The sequence below is a fragment of the Solanum stenotomum genome, chromosome 9 (assembly GCF_019186545.1).
Source record: "Solanum stenotomum isolate F172 chromosome 9, ASM1918654v1, whole genome shotgun sequence".
NCBI classification, from domain to species: domain Eukaryota; kingdom Viridiplantae; phylum Streptophyta; class Magnoliopsida; order Solanales; family Solanaceae; genus Solanum; species Solanum stenotomum.
In genome coordinates this window covers 47,986,274-48,001,822 of record NC_064290.1, presented here as the reverse complement: position 1 = coordinate 48,001,822, position 15,549 = coordinate 47,986,274, and the positions used below count along the sequence as shown (strand labels likewise).

General features: G+C 35.6%; 2 protein-coding genes across 3 annotated transcripts; one reads left to right on the top strand and one right to left on the bottom strand.

The window, feature by feature from the left end:
- Window positions 1–513: 513 nt before the first annotated feature.
- LOC125875765 (probable UDP-3-O-acyl-N-acetylglucosamine deacetylase 1, mitochondrial) lies at window positions 514–7,547 on the bottom strand. Of its 2 annotated transcripts, none has more exons than XM_049556797.1 (7): window positions 7,411–7,547; window positions 7,026–7,334; window positions 2,704–2,910; window positions 2,226–2,327; window positions 1,675–1,739; window positions 1,238–1,382; window positions 514–935 (listed from the first exon to the last, which is right to left on the bottom strand). In XM_049556797.1, exons 1-7 carry the CDS (start codon window positions 7,543–7,545, stop codon window positions 882–884), a joined length of 1,017 nt encoding a protein of 338 aa, XP_049412754.1. In that variant the 5' UTR covers window positions 7,546–7,547; the 3' UTR covers window positions 514–881. The 2 variants fall into 2 exon arrangements, with proteins under 2 accessions (XP_049412754.1, XP_049412756.1); XM_049556799.1 differs by lacking the exon at window positions 514–935 and adding an exon at window positions 1,010–1,101 and having other exon boundaries at window positions 1,234–1,382.
- A 422-nt stretch (window positions 7,548–7,969) lies between these two features.
- Window positions 7,970–13,604, top strand: LOC125875764 (uncharacterized). The gene is made up of 11 exons (XM_049556796.1): window positions 7,970–8,166; window positions 8,281–8,340; window positions 8,769–8,810; window positions 10,506–10,625; window positions 10,717–10,862; window positions 10,940–11,087; window positions 11,176–11,259; window positions 11,819–11,934; window positions 12,057–12,115; window positions 13,034–13,124; window positions 13,247–13,604. Exons 1-11 carry the CDS (start codon window positions 8,067–8,069, stop codon window positions 13,472–13,474), a joined length of 1,194 nt encoding a protein of 397 aa, XP_049412753.1. The 5' UTR covers window positions 7,970–8,066; the 3' UTR covers window positions 13,475–13,604.
- The last annotated feature ends 1,945 nt before the right edge of the window (window positions 13,605–15,549 follow it).

Genomic DNA, 15,549 nt, shown 5'->3' with positions numbered 1-15,549 from the left:
TTTGATCTCTTCTTATGTTCTGATATGAGATTCGCTTAAGATATCCCCTTTGCATCTCATATTTCATCTTCAAGAGTTTGTCAACCTAGACACTTAACAATCCTTCTAGACCTGCTCTCACACGGGTTATGCCACATTGTGTCGCAAAAGTATTTTATCAGTTATGTTTCATAAATCCTTAAATCTCCACTCATATTCTGATGTGAGATTCACCTAAGATATCCTTTGCATCTCATATCTCATCTTCAAGAGTTTGTCAACCTAGAAACTTAAGAATCCTTCTTGCTCTCACGGGTTATGCCACATTATGTCGCAAAAGTATTTTATCATGTGAATTTGAACTGTCTTATAAAGCTCTTTACTTTCATCTTTCATTATGATGTCGGATTGGAAATTGGGGTGCGACAATAAGAGTTGTTATTTTGTGACTAAGAAATCATAGATTGATTAAATTGCGTAAACAACCTCTTGCAGTAATATAGCATACAATTGAGTATAGAAACTCGATATGATCCTATCCTTCCTAGCAAAAGCTTAATAATAAAATAAATCAGCTCTTTTTCTAGACATCACCCATACAATCAGTGTTTGGAAAAATAAGATTTCCAACAATCAGCTCTTTTTTCTCGAAGCAAGATGTTGTCTAATTAGACCACGAATTACAGATGTCTGGAAAAGTTCAATGGCTATTTCACGAGGCAATCCACATGGAGGTAATGACAGTGAAGGATAGAACATCTCGAACATCGATTCATAAGTCCTTTTGCCAAAGTCCATTAGCATCCTAGTTGCCAAAACTTGGGTCAAGTAACTCAGGTTCACAAATAGCCAACGAGTTGCAGGACTCGAAGAAGAACAATACATTGAGAACCAAATCTAGCTCAGTTGATTCCCGATAAGCGGCGAGCGAAATTTGCATGCAGAGCATGTCCACCCTGTGTACATGAGCAGCTCAATTTTATCAATTAAAAAATTATTACCAAATTGTAACACTTCTCTACTGAAGCAGAACTAACAACCTTTGCTATACAGTGTAATAGTAAGCAGTGACATTAGAAAGCTCCCCAGGCCAATATAGAAAGCTCAAATCTCCGTAAGAAAGCAGACGTGAGAAAAAGGCTTAAACAAGAGGTCAGACAGAGGCAAAGAAAAGGTCACATTTAGTGCTAGACAATCCTTTCTATGGTTCATCGCCATTAAACAGAAAAACTAAATAATTGAAAGACAAAGAACAAACCTTATAAACAATAATGTGTGCCACGGGAAGCCCTTGGTTACCACCGTGCGCAAAAAGAGAAAGATCACCTATAAGATCTAAAACCTTGTGTCTGCAAGGTTCATCACTAAAACGCAGCGGTGGATTCAGCCAGCCTCTACTTTCACTGTAGAAGAGGAGATATCATACATGAGGTTAAAATCAAGAAAATACATCTTGTAGGAAACATAATGCGCTCATATTGTTAGTGCTGGTGATTTTTCATATAGAGTAGCACCCTAGCAGGCATGTTATATCTGTTAAAGCTACAATGAGACATGCCATGCATCCTTAGGTGATACTACTTATTCCCAATCAAATATATCTTAAGCTTCCAAAAAGTTGGATAAAGCATAGATGTTACCTAATTATATTCTCCAGCATTCTTCCAAATAAAATTAAAAAGAAGTGTCTCTAACCTACAAACAATAGCGTTTTTGGCGGAACCCCCCTTGATAACTCCTGATTTGCGTAATTGTTCAACCTGGATATTAATTCAGCATAAATACTATAAATATGTCATAAACATAACAACATGAATGATGAGTCATCAGTTATGTTGGACTCCGTAACTACTGATGAAGGTTGATCTTGGGCAAACCTCACCTCTTGAGTTAGCTTTCGAGGTTGAGTTAGGCCCAACATTTATTTCTTTAACATGATATTAGAGTCTAGCCCATCCAATTCATTGTTTACCCGATGTTGCATGATGTAACATATTTATCAAAAAGAACCTCTCAGGGCTACATTAGTAATTTCATTGACCAGGTACCAAAGTAAAAAACACGTCAAACAAACATATTGTCTCTTTGCCTAGTCCACAGATGGCATATCAAAATAAGTCCATCGTGGATAAACTATTAGAAAATGTTTCTTGTCACCAAAGCTAGATCGTAATCTCATAGTGAAGTTCTAATACAGAAAAAAAGAGAGCTGGCATAACATTTTAAATAAGAAGATTGGAAGTTACCTGCTCATAAATGCAAAAGGTTCTTGCAGAAGCTAGTTCTTTGGCAAAGAAATCTTTATCCAGACAGGTTGAAGAGAACCACTGACAGCCAATTTCGGGTGCCTGCAGGCAGTCAAGCCAATGGAATCCGTTTAAAAGACTTTTTGATAAAAAATAATTTGCCTAATCTTGGTAACTCAGCATGTCATAGTTTTTAGCTGAAAGAAAATGCTCCACCTATGGTCTCAGTTAATTAATAGTGGTCTTGACCATGAAGCTGTTTGCCACACAATCAATTGCTGCTCACCAGACAGCCAAGTTTAGCACAGGTATCACAGCCACGAGTTCAAATTCAATAAAGGATATTAGCAAAGAAACCCCTACACTATGTCAGGAAATTGCAGCAAATCAGCTAAATACATGAAGATTTTCAAACCATTGTCTATCGATGTGCACAAAAACAAAGAACAGCATAGCAGACAAACTCCCAGAAATTTACCTGTGGAAAGTCGATGCCATAGGTAATCTTGACCTCTGAATAAGGGAATGCAGCTATAAAAGAATCATTTTTCCATACAGTAACAGGTTCTCTAAGAACAGGAGCTAATTTCTCACAGCTATTACCGCTACGATCTAATGCTGCTTTCAGCCCAGCTTCTTCAATTGCGTCCACCCATTCTCTTGCTGATCCATCCAGAATAGGAACCTGTCTCAGTTTGTTGAGTTCAACAATTACTAATTCTGCTATCCAAATATTATTTTTGATACTGCCCTTCATCTAGTCAAATAAAAATATTTGCACACCAAAGTTTTCATGAGTAGTTGTTAAGACTGCCAAAAGAAAAAAATGTATAAGTTAAAAGCAAAATTATAGCCCCTGAGTTATCTGGATAACCTATATATATTTTTTTAGTACAGGTATGTAAATCTAACCTATAAATACTCTGTCTTCCAAATTTAGCACCCAAGTTGACTTTGGTGGTCAAAATAAGGAAATTTTACCATCAAATTATTGTTAATGGATTTAGACTAATACAACCACAACTTAATCTTCTTTAAGTAATTCAACAATCTCATTAAAATAGAAGAAGCCCAAGAAGGTGCAGACTATGGTACAATGAGCTTACAAAAAAAATACAAGTGTTTCCAAGCTTTATAACCTGTTTATCGATAGTCCTTCCTGACCAGCTTCAAAGAGCCCCATTCAAAGATCTTGGAATTACTCACTTAACATCACACATTATGAGGGGTATGTTCCAACAGGTGTTGTGTTATCACATCACAATGAGAAATTGTCTGTATTCTATGTTTGGCATATACAACATCAATTGCGCATGAACATACCCCTTTTTCTAAATATTTACGTGACTCGTGTTTGAGCATCACCCAAGGACAATACTATAGGGATCACCTATGTTTGTGATAAATCATGGTAGGAGCTGACTGAAGAAGTACCACATTTGCTTGCACCAGCATCTCATAAATCAGGTCCTCATAGTAGGAGGTCCTTGAACACTTACCACTTTCATACTAAAAAAGAATAGTCTATCAATCTCCTAATCCTGACAATTTCTTCTATAAGTATAGTTGCCCTGTCTTGTTTTACAATAAGCTACAGAACCCTCAGTTTTGCCAGCCAAGTTAAACAGATCTGAAGATTCCGTTTTGAAGGGAGATTCCACTAATATCCTTGTAGTATTTGAATTATAATACTAGTTAGAAGGACTTATAGGTTTCTCCAAAGCGGAAGCGGATCTACAGCAACCATGACTCGTGTCACCAGCTGTTGGGAATCCTCAACAAAGCAGATGAACTTACTTTTGCCAGTTGCCATAACCTAGATATCCACAATAGATGCAGAGCGTTTTCTGTTTTGGATAGCTAACCCTAGCCGTCCTAATAATGTGAAAAATCCTTGTTCTTCCAACACTCATAATGGTGTATTTATATATTATAGGCTAAGATTTAGGAGAAGGACAAACTAATGAGCTAACAGATTAATTAGCACCCCTTATATGAGTGGACCCGGCCCAATATATATTACCCACATCTCTCACTCACACATCAGTAAGTGCTCAAGCTCCATCAACAACAACATACCCTTTGAAATCCCATAAGTGGGATTTGGGAGGGTAGAGTGTACGCAAATCTTAAACCTACCTCGTGGAGGTAGAGAGGCTATTTCTGAAGAACCCTCGACTCAACAACAACAGCATACCCAGTATAATCCCTCAAGTGGAGTCTAGGGAGGGTAGGATGTACACAGACCTTACTTCTACCTTTGTAGGGTAGAGAGGCTATTTCCGATAGACACTCGACTCAAACGAAAGAAAAACAAAGCATGTTTGCAAGAAAATATGATGGTACCCTAGCAAGATACAGAACAACTAAAATGGGAAATCAAGATAGACTAGAAAGGAAAAAAGTATATAATAAAAAATAATGACAGAAAAGTGGCAAGATTGACACAACAAAAAAAACATGTAGCAATGGATGAAGTAGAAGATACTAAGCAAGTACTAACCAGGAATACTATTAGTAAGAAAAAAGGGGAAGAACTGCAGTGAAGAAAACATGGCAATTAGTAAGGAATGTAGTCCAAAGCATTCAGAAAAGGACCAGTAATAACAATAAAATAGTGCGATAACCTAGACATAATAAACAAAAAAAGGTAACAAATATCAAAAACATAAAACTACATGAATAAGGCTAGTACTACAACAAACACAATGCTTCAGACTACTTGACGGATAAGCAATTCTATGATTGGAAGCATTTTACAGAGAAATTGGCTTGCCATTACACCAGACAAATTGTTACAAAACTTGGATTGTCTCCTGTTACTAATCTATTGTTGCAAATGGATGAGAATTTCTCTCAAATGCGCTGTCACCTGGATAACATTCAGAATACACTATCTGCTTGCTCCCAAGCAAGAACTAACTAATTTTTTATTTTATTTTTATGACAAGGGAAACGCACAGGGTAAAACCTCCACTCCTATACAATAGCTCGCAAACCAGGAATATGTTCCGAGTCCATGGCTCGAATAGAGTTGACAGCAAGGGTGACTCTATTCCCTTGGAGAAAGACATGCTTTGCTATGCTCTTCAATTGCCTGATGAACATAAGGTGCATTACTTGGATATGATTGCTTCAAAAAAATGTGTGTTGAAGGTCATAAAAGAGCCACTTGGAAGCTATTTGACAGACTATTATTTTAATGGCATGTCAATAGCAAGATGTTATGATGACAGTCTTTGGACACCATTTGATAGTGAAGGTTCAGCATTTTCTTGTTTTGGTTTGCACTCACCGGAAAATGACTTTGCATAGGCACTAACACTAGAAAGAGATGTTTCAGATACATTGCAGTCGCAATGCCATATATCACTCTTGTTTGGCCCAATGCATGAGGCATATGCAATTTCTTCCTATTATTTGGTCTCTAGTGTGGTCATGTCAGAGGCAGAGATTGATATTTGTGGGCTGCTCTGTTTCAGTATGCTGCTCTTGACTGTAGTAAAAAGAGCATTTCAACAGCAACTTGACTATACAGTGCTCACAATGTGTTTGCCTAAGATTGTTGAATTTATTAAATTTGAAGTGCTTAATGAATATTGATGATGCACTAATCTTTGATGATGTCTTTACAGCAATATAACCACTGACGTCTTTGATGATGCACTAGTTGTTGTTCTAGATGCTGCTGGCCAAATTCACAGAGAAGGAATTGAACAAAACCTTCATTGGACAAACGCCGTGGACTGCATTTTTAGTCTGCCCAAATTGGTGGTTTCGATTAATTACACTTGGAATTTGGATACACCGTCGGGATCTCAAAATGAGAAGGCCAATTCAAGAAATAGTGTAGCTTGGGTCTTTGACATATCTCTTCATACGGATTAAACTAGCTTGCAAGGAGTATGTAGTAACAAAGGGCTATATTGCACCAAAAGGGCATACGAAGTTGCTAGTGAGTGTTATATCACATATCTACGTTGTTGGGATTGTGTTTTTTTGAGTCACTTAATCTCCTAAAAGCGGAAGATTGAAGTCTCCCTGCTATCAATAGAATTTGGAGTATTGTAATGCTCTTTGGTAAATTTGTAAGGGAATCCCCCCTACTCCAACTTCTAACCTGTTGTTGGTAATTAGTATAGCTTCCTTCATAGCTCCAATTAGAATCATCACTATGATATCAAGTTTGTACTATTCAAACCTTGAGGATAAGGTTCCTATTGGGGCCGGATGTATTGTTTGTTATGAATGGGCCTGGACCAGTATTGGCGAAGCAGCCCAACACCAGATTAAGTGGCTATGTCTGGGATCCCTTGTGAGAACAAAATAGGTTTATGCCTATTTTGTGTGGAGGTCGCGGATTAGGGTAGAAGGTTAGTAGGTAGTGGAGTATTGTCTTGCTTTCGAGAGTTCATGTTTGTTGGTGTTTGTCGTTGTACTAGTCGTATTCTTGTAGTTCTAGTTTTTGATATCAATCATCATTTGTTTATTGTGTTTCGGCTACTGCATTATATTTTGTTGATCATATTGTTTTCTTGTATGCTTTGCACTGCCTCTCTTATACATTGGTATATTTTCTTCTTCTTCATACCTGAATTGTTGCACTTGAGCCTGCTTACACTCTACCCTCCCCAAAACCCACTTGTGGGATTGTTGTGTTGTGTTGTGCCTATTTTGTGTATTGTGCTCAGGCAAAGTCTATCCTTCTAACCTACAATTATAAAATCTCTTAAAATGGAAATGGAAGTAAAGTTGCTTGTTAAAATATAAAATAAAGCTGCTAGTGTTAAAAGACAGTACCTCAATTGATGAATCGTGAGTATTAGAGGTTTCGATTTGCACACTGCAATTATCAACGCCGGTAGCCTCCAAAGCAGAAAGCAAGTGTTCAACGGTATTAATAGAATGTCCATCTTTACACAATGTAGTACACAATGGAGACTCCTTGACGTAATCAGTAGATGCAGGAATGACATTTGAACGGAATTTGAAGTACCTACCCATTCCTGCAAACTCCGGTAAGATTGTGACGGTAGAAAGCTTGCCGGAATGAAGACCGATTCCGGTGAGTTGTACAGAATTAGCTACTGTTTGCTGGATCTTACCGATCTGCAAAAAATAAAAATGAATCATTTTGCCAGTTAACAATGTTTTAGATAAATTCGATAGAGAGAAAGGTGATTACCGGAATCCATGAGATTAAGCTCGACGAGTTGCGAGCTGTATTGAAGTTGAAGGCTCGATTGACAGCCATTAAAGGATTCTTAGAGAAATTGAACCCAAGGGCTTTTTTACTTAAACTAAAGCTTAGATTCATCATTAGCAAAATTAATTTAGTCTTAAAATGGCTTAATACTAAAAAACTAGATGATTATATGCTACTCCCTCCGGCCATAACAATTTTGGCTGACACTTTATGTATTTTTTTTTTATATTATCCATACGCAAAAATTGCAATTTATAATATTTTTCATATAATTTTTGAATATTTAATTTTTTTACTGACTTAATGTAAATTAATTTAACCTTATAATTAGTCAAATTAACTTTTAAAAAATTCAACATGATAATTAAAGTGGACAAAAAGATTATTTGATAAAAAATTTATAAGTTCTAATTTATATGACATAATATTTAATGTGCATTTAAATATATATTACGTATTTAAAAACTAGATAAAAAATTAACATTTTAAAAAATTAAAATTTAAACTATATCATATAAATAGAATATTAATACCCTCCTTAAACCTCCAATTCCCAGACACCCTCCGCTTTTCTTCCGCCGCGCCGCAGCAGTTGCAGCCGTTCACATACATACGACGACGTCCTGTGGGAAATCATGAACTCTCCATCACCCCACCACGAAGACGATGAACACGAAGATGAGGTCTTCTTAGAGGATAGTGATATCATTGAAGAAATTAATGTTGATGAAGAAGGTAGGAAAAAAATCCAATCTTTTTTTTCCCCAAAATGCTCATTTATTTGCTTATTTGAAGTTAGATCTGTGTCCAATTACAAAATTAGAGAATATCTTTAATTTACGGTTGCAGAGCTTGTTGATGCTGATGACGATGATGAAGAAGATGAACAAGGAGGAGGAGAATTCATGGGTAACTCGGCTTGGCTCAGTTACTTGTAGAAACTTTTTTTTTAAAAAAAAATAAGCTTTTAGCTTTTGGAGGTGTCTAGATGAGCATTTGGTAAGTTTGAGTGTTTAACTTAACATAAGGGAGACGAGTTGAGGTATCTAGATGTGTATACTCAAAATTGGAGTGTTTGCATGTCACCTGAGGCCAAATTTGAGTGTTTGTTTATATATTATGCCTTTCTTATATCTTGGTTATTCATATTGCTACTGTATTTTACTGCAACTGCACACTTTGCAAGATTTAATTATTGCTGTAGTTTTGGGTTTGTACTTTGGATTACTTATTTTGTGGTTGGGTGATTTTTTTTTTGGGGGGTGGGATGTTAAGTTCAAAACTTGTTCTTTGTTAATTAGCATACTGATATGGATATTTGGGATAATGGTTTTCAGATGAAGCTGATGATTCCCTTCATACGTTCACAGGCCATACTGGTATGTACTTTTTAGTATTCTTTTAACGTAATTTGATATTGAATGATGAACGCTCTCAGTTGATATACTATTCAATTGCAACTTCCATTTCAATTCTGCTGTAGTTAAAAGCTGAAGTTCGTCTGATGTTTTAATGAGTTCACAATTATAGACATGAATGAAGAAAGCCTGGCTATTCTGTGTGGGTTACTGCTAGGTTTTTTAGCTTACTAAATAGGGGGAACTTTGCCTTTGCAGTGGAGGTGGATGCATAGTAGAATCTACAAGATCCTTGAACGTAGTAGCTTTGACTCGGATCCTGTATGTGTTAAGAAAAATACTGAATAGGGACAAGTATTAAATTCTTTATCCAGTAACACAAATAGTCAATGAGTTTAATGTCATTTCAAACCATAAAGCTCAAATCTTGCATCCACCTCTACCTTTAGTCAGGTCAATTGTATGCTTAGAGTTGATATATCTTTTGATTGATGGTGCTTGAGATAAGGAACTTATATTTGATATTTCATTGGAAGATGCATTATGGAATCTTCAGTCAAATAAGCAAAACTAATATGTCCAACAGGCAAGCTTGAATATGACCAAGTACTAAGAGAAATATCCCATGATGAAAGAAAAAACAAGTGATCATGGTGGAGCATACAGACTACCCTCTGTCCCAAAAGAGAGTGATATCTTTCTATAATTAGAAACAATTTAACTCTAAACTTCCTATTTTATCCATAATGAGATAATTTGACCACACAAATTCCATGGCTTGTTTTAGACTACAAATTTCAAACGTCTTTCTTTCCCTTCTAAACGTTGTGCCCTGTTAAAAGAATCACACAAAATGAGATATAGGGAGTATTGCTAAAGACACATATAGATCGTGGTGTAATAGTATTGTAGAAACTAGAAGCCAGATTTCAAAGCTTAAAACCAACCAAGTTTTATACGCGGAATATGAAATTGGAAAATGGACTATGTTAGTTTACATTGGCCTTTCTTGGAACGAGATTGTTCTCACTAGACACCAGATTCCAAACCTTAATACCAAACTAGTTTCATGCGTGGAATATGAAATTGGGAAATGGGTTATGTTAATCTTGGCCTTTCTTGGAACGAGATTGTTCTCGGAGGACAGGATTCAACTTTTTCCAAATTAATAAAAATTAGGATCAGGTTTATAGCCAACTCTATCAACATGATTTCGTCTGGAGGGTTCTTTTTTTTTTTTGGAAAACAACATATTTCAATAGAAGTGAACAAAAATACTTGATCAAAACATGAAAAAGAACAAAATATGAAATGATTCTAGCTAAACTGCGGTAGCTTTTCATATTCTGATGAGAGCTTAATCTGAAACTATAAATAAGCAAGATTTTGTATCAGATGTTGGTCCTCGTTTTGGTATTTGTGTACAAGAATTTCCCACACATCACCTTAACTATTTACCTTATAAAAAAATTTGCATCTGATGTTGGTGAAACCTACTTCTCACAAGATGGTTTTATTTACCTCATTGACACAGTGGTTCCAAAATATGGTGGTATAAATGTGTTTTTCATGGGTATTGTAGTAGTTAATAGTAAGGTGTAGCAATGAGTTAATTAATCTCAATGAGTCCTGTTTGGGCAGTCTATAATTAGTTTGTTGTGGTGCTTACTGTTTTCCTTATAATTTAATCGTGTCAGTACTGTTTCCTCTTTATAGGTGAACTATACACTGTTACCTGCAGCCCAACAGATGCCAGTTTGGTTGTAACAGGTGGTGGAGATGATAGAGGATTTATGTGGAAGATTGGTCAAGGTGATTTTGCTTTTGAGTTGCAAGGTAATTGAGTCGTGACTAACAAGTTTTGTATTTCTAATTAGATGAGTATTATTCACACTTATTAATTTAAGCTCTTTGAGATATGGTGCAGGTCACACAGATTCTGTATCAAGTTTGGCTTTTAGTTCTGATGGTCAATTGCTTGCTTCTGGGAGCCTTGATGGGAATATAAGAGTATGGGAGATTACTTCAGGTGGTCTGAAGGGCACACTTGAAGGTCCTGAAAAGGGAATAGAGGTGAACATTTTCTCATGCGTAAAAATCCAATTTTCTGTAACAATTTGAGATCAATCATGAACTGTGAAGTTGCTCAGTGGGTCAGGTGGCATCCGAGAGGACATGTGGTGTTGGCAGGTTCAGAAGATTCTTCTATTTGGATGTGGAATGCTGATACCAATGCTTTCATGAACACGTTTTTAGGTCATGCTGGTAGTGTAACCTGTGGTGATTTCACTCCAGATGGTACATCCTTGTTTCTCTTGTAAAATTTCTAGTGTTTTCCTCCGTTTGAGTAGAACTGAACTTATGTTTCTTATATATGCTTTCTCAGGTAAATTAATTTGTACTGGGTCTGATGATGCGACACTGAGGATATGGGATCCTAAGAGCGCCCAAAGTATACATGTGGTAAGAGGTGAGGCTTTTGGTTTCTGGTTGCTAATATCTTCGTTTGTTATGCATTCTATAATTAGGTGAAAAGTAAACCTGACATACCCCCCACCCCCACCCCCACCCCACCGCCTCCCTTCCTCCGACACACCACAAAGGGTAGGGTGCCTACAGATAGAAGGCTTTCTGGCACTTATTAAAAAAAGGGTAGAAGGCATCTGGCAATCATAAACAAAATGTGTTCCCATTGGGGAATGTGGCTGATATACAAAATACTGGATAAAAATTGTGGATTAAAGCATATGTTAATATATTGCAAAGTTAGCATTTCTTTTCTTTCATCATCAAGGAACTTAATGGATGCTGATCAATGTCTTAATTTGTTTCATTCCTTTCATCATGCTATGTTGAGCTGTCTCTCTGTATTGTCATTCCATGAAATGATGTCAGTACTCTTATCAGTGGCGAGATTTGTTGTCACTACGCTGGTCTTTTATTAGAGAAACTACTTTCCTAGATTAATACGTGATTTGTGTGATCTGATCTTGTTATTGTTTTTTGTTTATTTTTTTTGTTGTTGCTAGGTCATCCGTATCACACGGAAGGACTGACATGCTTGGCAATCAGCTCGGATTCTACTCTTGCTCTCACAGGCTCAAAGGATGGTTCTGCTCACATTGTGAATATAATTACTGGAAAGGTCAGAATCCTCGATAGATGATAATTTACCCTTAATATTTTCCACAATGATTTTTATGTAATTGATGCTTCCAGACCTAGGATGCCGTTTGTCTGATTAGGGATTAATATTTTCTTTGTCAGGTTGTCACTTCTCTGGGTGCTCATACAGATTCGATAGAATGTGCCAGCTTTTCAGCAAGGTTTTGTCTACTTCTGACATCTTTCTATCTCTCCTTGTACTTTTACCTTTTGAATGCCTTTTATCTGAACGAGGACGGTGAACAAGGATTGGAGAAGTTGTGCAACAATTAAACCGCAAATATGTGAATGTGCCTTGACCATTGAATACTTGACTGTCTTGTAGCAAAATAGCCTGAAGAGGAACCAAATGTTGTCAGCAAGCCTGAAGATGGTTTTAAAGAAGAGAGTAGTTATGTGGACATAGTCCAGGTCCATGATAACATATTAGATCAATAACAATAACAGCATACCCAATGTAATCCCACAAGTGCGTCTGGGGAGGGTGGAGTATACGTAACCTTATCCCTACCTTGTGAAGGTACATGTCGTGTCTAATAGAACTTTGGCTCAAGCAAAGCATATCAAATCTGGCATGGAAAGGAATACACTATAGAAGAAGTCAATGTTGAAAATAATATTAAAAAGAATAGTAACAACAACAAAGAAAACCACAGGTTTTACTAAAATCGAAGAATAAGCCAATATGAGCGTAACATTAATAATGAGAAGGAAAACTAAGCCACACTTGACAACCTACTAACCTTCTATCCTAATCCTCGACCTCTATAATCTCCTATCCAAGGTCATGTCCTCTGTAAGTTGCAAGTGAGTCATATCATGTCATGTCTTATCACGTCTCTACAATACTTCTTCGGTCTACCACTACCTCTCATCAGACCCACCGTAGCCGACCTCCCACACCTCTTCTTTAAGGCATGTCCGAACCATCTCAATCTCGCTTCCCTCATCTTATCAATCACGGAGGTCACTCCCACCTTCGATCTTGATTGATAATCCCTTCCTAGAATACTTATTTCTATACTAGTAATTATTTCTGTTTTGGTAAATTAATATTGGTGATCTGAAATGACTTCCAGCGCACCTTGGGCTGCAACTGGAGGCATGGATAATAAGCTTATTATTTGGGACTTACAACAGTCCTTACCTCGCTCCACATGTGAACATCCGGTATGAACTTACTTGAACAAGCAGTTGCTTCTTTAAATACTCTTTGTTATTTCAAGAAAGTTCTGTAGTGTAAACCCCAGTTTCTTCATTGGCTTGATATTTGCTGATAATACTTTGTTTAGGATGGCGTGGCATGCTTATTGTGGTTGGGGCAATATAAATATGTGGCAACAGGTTGTGTTGATGGTAAAGTGCGGATATGGGACAGTCGTTCTGGAGAATGTGTGAGGACCTTTAGCGGACACGCTGATGCAATTCAGTGTCTAGCTGCATCGTCCAATGGGGAGTACCTCGTTTCTGTCTCTATTGATGAAACATCACGGGTATTTGAGATAGCAGAGTTCAACTAAGAAGAGACCCCATCTTTGTGTGTTGTTGAAGAGTTCAAATGGTTACACTATTGCCTTGTCCTTATTTGCAGATTTAAATATAAGACTTGATAACAGAGAGCAGAAGTTGTTATTGTCTTTGACTACATTGATCACAGTGCTCTATAGAATTATTATATAGTTATACACGGATAGTGCAACACAACTCCATGCAAACTTCAGTAAGCATGAATGTCATGCACCCGGCGGTGCGACTTAGCAGCTATGTGATTCAAATCTTAGTAACGACAGTAATTTCACAAGTGAGGTTTAGGGAAGGCAGGATATACACATTCTTTACTGGTAGGTTGTTTTCGATAGATCCAAGCTCAAAAGAAAAGAAGGATTTGAAACACTAATATAAGAAAAAAAAAGTCTAAAAAATAGGAGAGTGGAATTTCAGTTTATTCCATGAATCTGTATAGAAGAAAATAAGGGCCCGTTTAGCTATGCGATATGGAATCATGATATGGTATTATAATATGAAATCATGAGATGAAATTGAAGTTTTGTTTGGATATGCGATATGGAATTTTTGTGTTGTTTATTTCTCATAAATATAAGAATCTCATAAGTTGTAAAACTATTAAAATAGCCTCAATAAAAAATTTATAAAATTGCATAATAAATTATTACAAAGCTATTTGTTCTTCACTTAAGTAACGGTTCCATCAAACTTAATTCAATAAAAAAAAATTGAACATAAATTGTAGTGTACTATCACTTATTCTTGAAAAAATAGATTTTCATTTTTACTTGTCACTTTTAACATATAAAAAAACAATAATTTTTTTCATGTTTTACCCTCAATATCAAAATACTTATTTTTCAAATCATATTAAATATTCTTTTTTGTGTTATTTTGTTTAAGGATGAAAAAGAATCCTTAATCTAAGATAAATTGATAATATGTTGTAGCATTAAGTTGGGAATAATAATTATCTCTTCTTATTCTTAAAAATACGATATACGTTGAAAAAATTGTTTCTATCATATTAAAATAAAATTGTATCTATATATTTAAATTTTAAGAATTATCTTAGCACGTAATTTTCTCAAAAATTATTTGGCTCTTCAAAATTTTATGATTGAGCATAAATAATTATGCATTAGATTAAGTTTAAGCCTATCCAACCTAACTTATTTTTAATGTGATCTTTATTTAGTTCAATTTTAACTCTTTTTAAAATTTTACTTTAATCTGAATTTATTGCTTGTGATTTATAATTGAACTTTTTTTCCCAATATATTCACATTCTTGAACAAGGTATCTACATCTTTCACTTCATCAATTTGATCTGCTATATTATTCAAATAGATATAACTGTGAGTTGTAATAAATATAAAACGGTAGAAGTAATGAATTAGGTGTTGGAGTAAATGAAGAGAACAAATTTATTACTCAACAATCGATTGGTGTGAGTTAAAGTGAATATATGTTGGTGAGAATAATAAATTTTAAAAAGTAATAATGTGATTATAAATTTTATTTACATGTAAATAAATGGTTAGTAACTATAAATGTGGAATTGTTTTAACAAAATATAAATTTGTGGATCAATTTTTGTATATAAAAAATTTCAAATCACGATATGGAATTTCCATATCATGATTTTTGGAGAATATGGAATCCCATCTCATGATATGAAATCATGAGATGGAATAAAATCACATGCCCAAAGGTTGATTTCATCTCACGATTTCATATCGTGATATGGTATCGCATGGCCAAATGTTGATTCCATCTCTCGATTCCATATCGTGGTATGGTATTACATGGTCAAACGCCTACTAAGGTCCCATTTGGCCATGCGCTATGAAATCATGATAATATGAAATCATGAGATGGAGTTGAAGTTTTGTTTGGACATGCGATATGTAATTTTTGTAGTGTATATTTTCTCATAAATATAAGAATCTCATAAGTTGTAAAACTATTAAAATAGGTCCAATTGTTTATTCACTCTAATCAAATAAACAAAAAATTATAAAATCGCATAATAAATTATTACAAAATTATTTGTTCTCCACTTAATTGTTTCATCTAACTTTAATTC